Below are 3,695 nucleotides of genomic sequence, written 5' to 3' on the forward strand. Positions count from 1 at the left end.
GAGAGAGAGAGAGAATCCATTCCGCATTTAATCTAACAATACACATGACTGTTCGTTATTTTTTTATGCAATATATGAGCGACAAAAAATGGATTAAAAATGGATATTTAAATGTTTCTAATGTTATGTAAATAGAATTATAAGAACGCGAAAACATTTTCAAATATTAAAATACACGTGTTTGAATGACAATGATGATATGATAATGATACATTTGATGATCTCATGTTCAAAAAAGAAAAAAATAAATTAAAATAAACCGTTTATTTATGTGTGTTAATGAACGGTTACTATTTTAAATTATTACGTTGTTTTATTAATTATCTGATACTTATCCATGAATTCTATAAACTTCTACCTACTTATTGCAGAGACTCTTTAATCACACAGAGTTAAATCAAAACAAATTGGATCATGACGATGACATTTTTTATCAAAAATATATGATTGTGATGATACATATACAGTTGTATCACAGTTGTATAACATCTATTATAGTTCTCTGAAAAATGGTAATACTAATCAAAATTGTAGATTTATTCCGTTTTATTCTTTAATTGTTTAAATAACATTTGCAATCGATAAATAGATTTATGAAATATATATCGAAAACTTTTCTTATTTTTCGATAATTAATAAATAACTGTATATTTAAAATTAAGTTAGGATAACTCCGATATATACATCAGAGTGTGCCAGATTTGTGAGAAAATTATTTTTGAGTAGATAGAGTGAACTAAATTGAATCGAAAAATCCTGTATTATTTTGCAATTTTCGTAATATAATATTTAATGAGATATTAATTTCTAAATATCGCTGAATAGCACAGTCTATCACCAAGTACAAGCGCATGGCCTTAAGATAAAACCGCTTCTCTTCCTACCATCGTAGATGGATTGTTAGGTGCGAAAGGAATTGTTTACTACGAGCGGCATTAAATTGACAATGAACAAGCGGCGAAAGAAAAAATTCCTTCGCAGTGCAGCACTGGACGATTACGCCGCATGCTTTGACGATAGTTCGGGCGGATGCACATATTTGGCGATCTTTAGAAATTAATATCTCATTAACTATTACAAAAATTGAAAAATGATAGAGGATCTTTCTACTTAGTTTAGTCTGCTCTATCTGCTCACGAGAGATCATCTTGTAACTAATTAGAAAAAAAACATTTTTGAATTTTTATTTAAATATTTTTGGATTTTATATTTATTGTCTACATTTTTGTATTATTATTTAACTGTACAAAATGTTTATCTAAAATCTATCTAATTAAAAATCTATCTAATTAAAAAAAGGAATAAGAATAAATATTTTCAAATATTTGCGAGAAACATGTGAGAGATTTGAAAAAGAATTTTCCAAAAAATATTACATTGTCAGATAATTAATCCTTTCGTTGCACATAGCCTTTTGTTGTAGTTGCTTTTGAGGCATACACGCTTGCTATACGTGCGAAATTGTCTTTCGTTTCCGCTTTCTTTTCCTCTCCATTGTCCAAGATGATTGGTAATTCGGTGTCTCGCAACAACAGCGTAGTGGTCGTTGGAACGAGCGTCGAATTGTTATCCTGTAAGGATTGCTAAAAGGAAGTATGAATAATTATTATGTCAATAATTTTTTAATTAGAAAAGAATAGAAAATTATTAACTGACAAAGAAATATAAATATTACATACATATATATACATAAGAGAATACACATGCACACGACATGTCGACATCTTTTTCCAATAAATGAGAATTCCAATAAATGGATTAAAATGATTTGAAATTTTAATTCGTTCGAATTATTCAAATGCGTATTTTAATAGCATTCATAATCTATTTTCATTTTTTTTAGATTTTATAGATTGGAAAAAAATTTTAATATTTTAAATTGAGTAGTATATTCATAATGCATTTAAAAAAACTGAAAATTTTTTCAAATTGAAAGATACAGAAATATGCTTCATGCAATTTCTGTAAAGGAATAAAAATGCATTGGAATTGAAAAGGATTCATCTCAACGTTCGCGAATGTTATATTTTTGTTACAAATTTTTTAACTCTTTATTTCAGCTCATAGAACGTAAAAGTTCATATAGAAAATTCGGGATACCTTGTATTATATTATACATATAGTGCATATACAACTGAAAGAAACTATATTGCTATATAATGAATATATTAACGAACTGCATTATTTTTTACTATATAAATACATGTCGATAAAAAGTATATATTAAAATTAATTAATAACATTTTGTTTTGCTTTTATTATAAAAGAAAAGTATTGCATACTTTTCTTTTATAATAAATAAGCACAATAAATTTATATATTTATTTCTTGCATTCATTTTATTCTAAATAATTAAACATAGCAGTTTATTTCTAACTGAAAAAAATTAAATCTAAAAAAATAAGTATCACTTTTTGAGTCTTTTAAGTTATCACAAAATAAAATAAATTATAAATTTTAATTTAATTTTATTATTTAATTATATTTTTTTTTCTTATATATAATATACGTTTTACAATATTATAAACATAATACCACATCACGTTGAGGAAATCTACGTTGAGTAGAAATAATTATTAAGCAACATTTTGTTTATACTTTTACCTACAACATATAATAATAGAGATATATGTATAATAATAATATAATTTCAAGAATATTAATATTCTTATCTCGACGTTATTATGCCCGTTATATCGCGTCGCGTCGTGTCACGGCGTGGCGCGACGCGACGCGGCGGACTGGAACGTCGAATTTGCGTGACAGTGCCGTTGGAAAACTACAGAGTGTTAAAAATATATAGTAATATGCATTTGCACGTATACATTATTACCTGCATGACGTTTAAAAGAAATAGGAAAGCGAGTAAGGTCAGCGCACTCAGTGCAGCGCTATTTCCACCCTTTCCTTTGGAACTTCTGAAATTCAGAAGATTATTTTATTAAAAAAATCATTTTGTGAAATATCTATACAAATTTTAATATTAATGAATTTAGATGTAATTAGATATTTGATTTAACGTACCTACGATATCCATGATGATAGCCACTTCCGTCACTGTGATAACGCTCGATAGGTCTGTCCCAAGGAGCTTTCCCAAAGCCTCCAAAATTTGTTAAAGACTTGAACGTCATCTATTTAATAAACATTTTTTTACAAAATATTCATATTTTTTAAAATTATTTATATTTCAACGTAAATCATGTCATTATTATGTAGAAGTAGCTAACATTTTTGTATAATAATAAATATGTGAATTAATATTGATAACACTATTTACACTATTTGTTTCATTTACCTTTAACGCAAAGAAATTTTCCTAAAGAAGAAAGGATTGTTAAATTGCGCAACACTGAGACAATTTAGAGAACTCCTTCTCTAAGGAGATTCAGTATGAAACTGTTGATAACAAATCTTGTCATCCGACAGCAAAGTACGGTTACGGTTTCTCAAGTCTTTACACTTCACGCTGGTTGACGGTAACACACAATTTGATTTTTTCAGACATTGTATTTTTAATATGTACAAACACACATACATCAACATCATACATGGATATGCTATCTTGCAGGGCAGATAAAGTCTTCAGCAGGCAAATCCTTTAATAAGATAAAAAAAAATATTATTTTATGAATACTAGTAAATAAATAAAATCATTTTTATTAATTATATTTATTAAAATGTAATAATCGTAC

General features: G+C 27.1%; 1 protein-coding gene across 1 annotated transcript; it reads right to left on the bottom strand.

Moving 5' to 3' along the window:
- Positions 1–1,388: 1,388 nt before the first annotated feature.
- LOC105624972 lies at positions 1,389–3,134 on the bottom strand. Its single transcript, XM_012206314.1, has 3 exons — positions 3,025–3,134; positions 2,834–2,918; positions 1,389–1,583 (listed from the first exon to the last, which is right to left on the bottom strand). Exons 1-3 carry the CDS (start codon positions 3,132–3,134, stop codon positions 1,389–1,391), a joined length of 390 nt encoding a protein of 129 aa, XP_012061704.1.
- Positions 3,135–3,695: the final 561 nt, after the last annotated feature.

Source organism: Atta cephalotes, assembly GCF_000143395.1.
Source record: "Atta cephalotes unplaced genomic scaffold scaffold00097, whole genome shotgun sequence".
Taxonomy (NCBI): Eukaryota; Metazoa; Arthropoda; class Insecta; order Hymenoptera; family Formicidae; genus Atta; species Atta cephalotes.

Coding starts and splice junctions, on each gene's coding strand:
- LOC105624972 (XM_012206314.1), bottom strand. CDS start 3,134: ATGACGTTCAAGTCTTTAACAAATTTTGGAGGCTTTGGGAAAGCTCCT. Junction 2,919..3,024: donor TATCATCATGGATATCGTAG/GTACGTTAAATC, acceptor TCTGAATTTCAG/AAGTTCCAAAGGAAAGGGTG. Junction 1,584..2,833: donor TTCTTTTAAACGTCATGCAG/GTAATAATGTAT, acceptor ACTTCCTTTTAG/CAATCCTTACAGGATAACAA.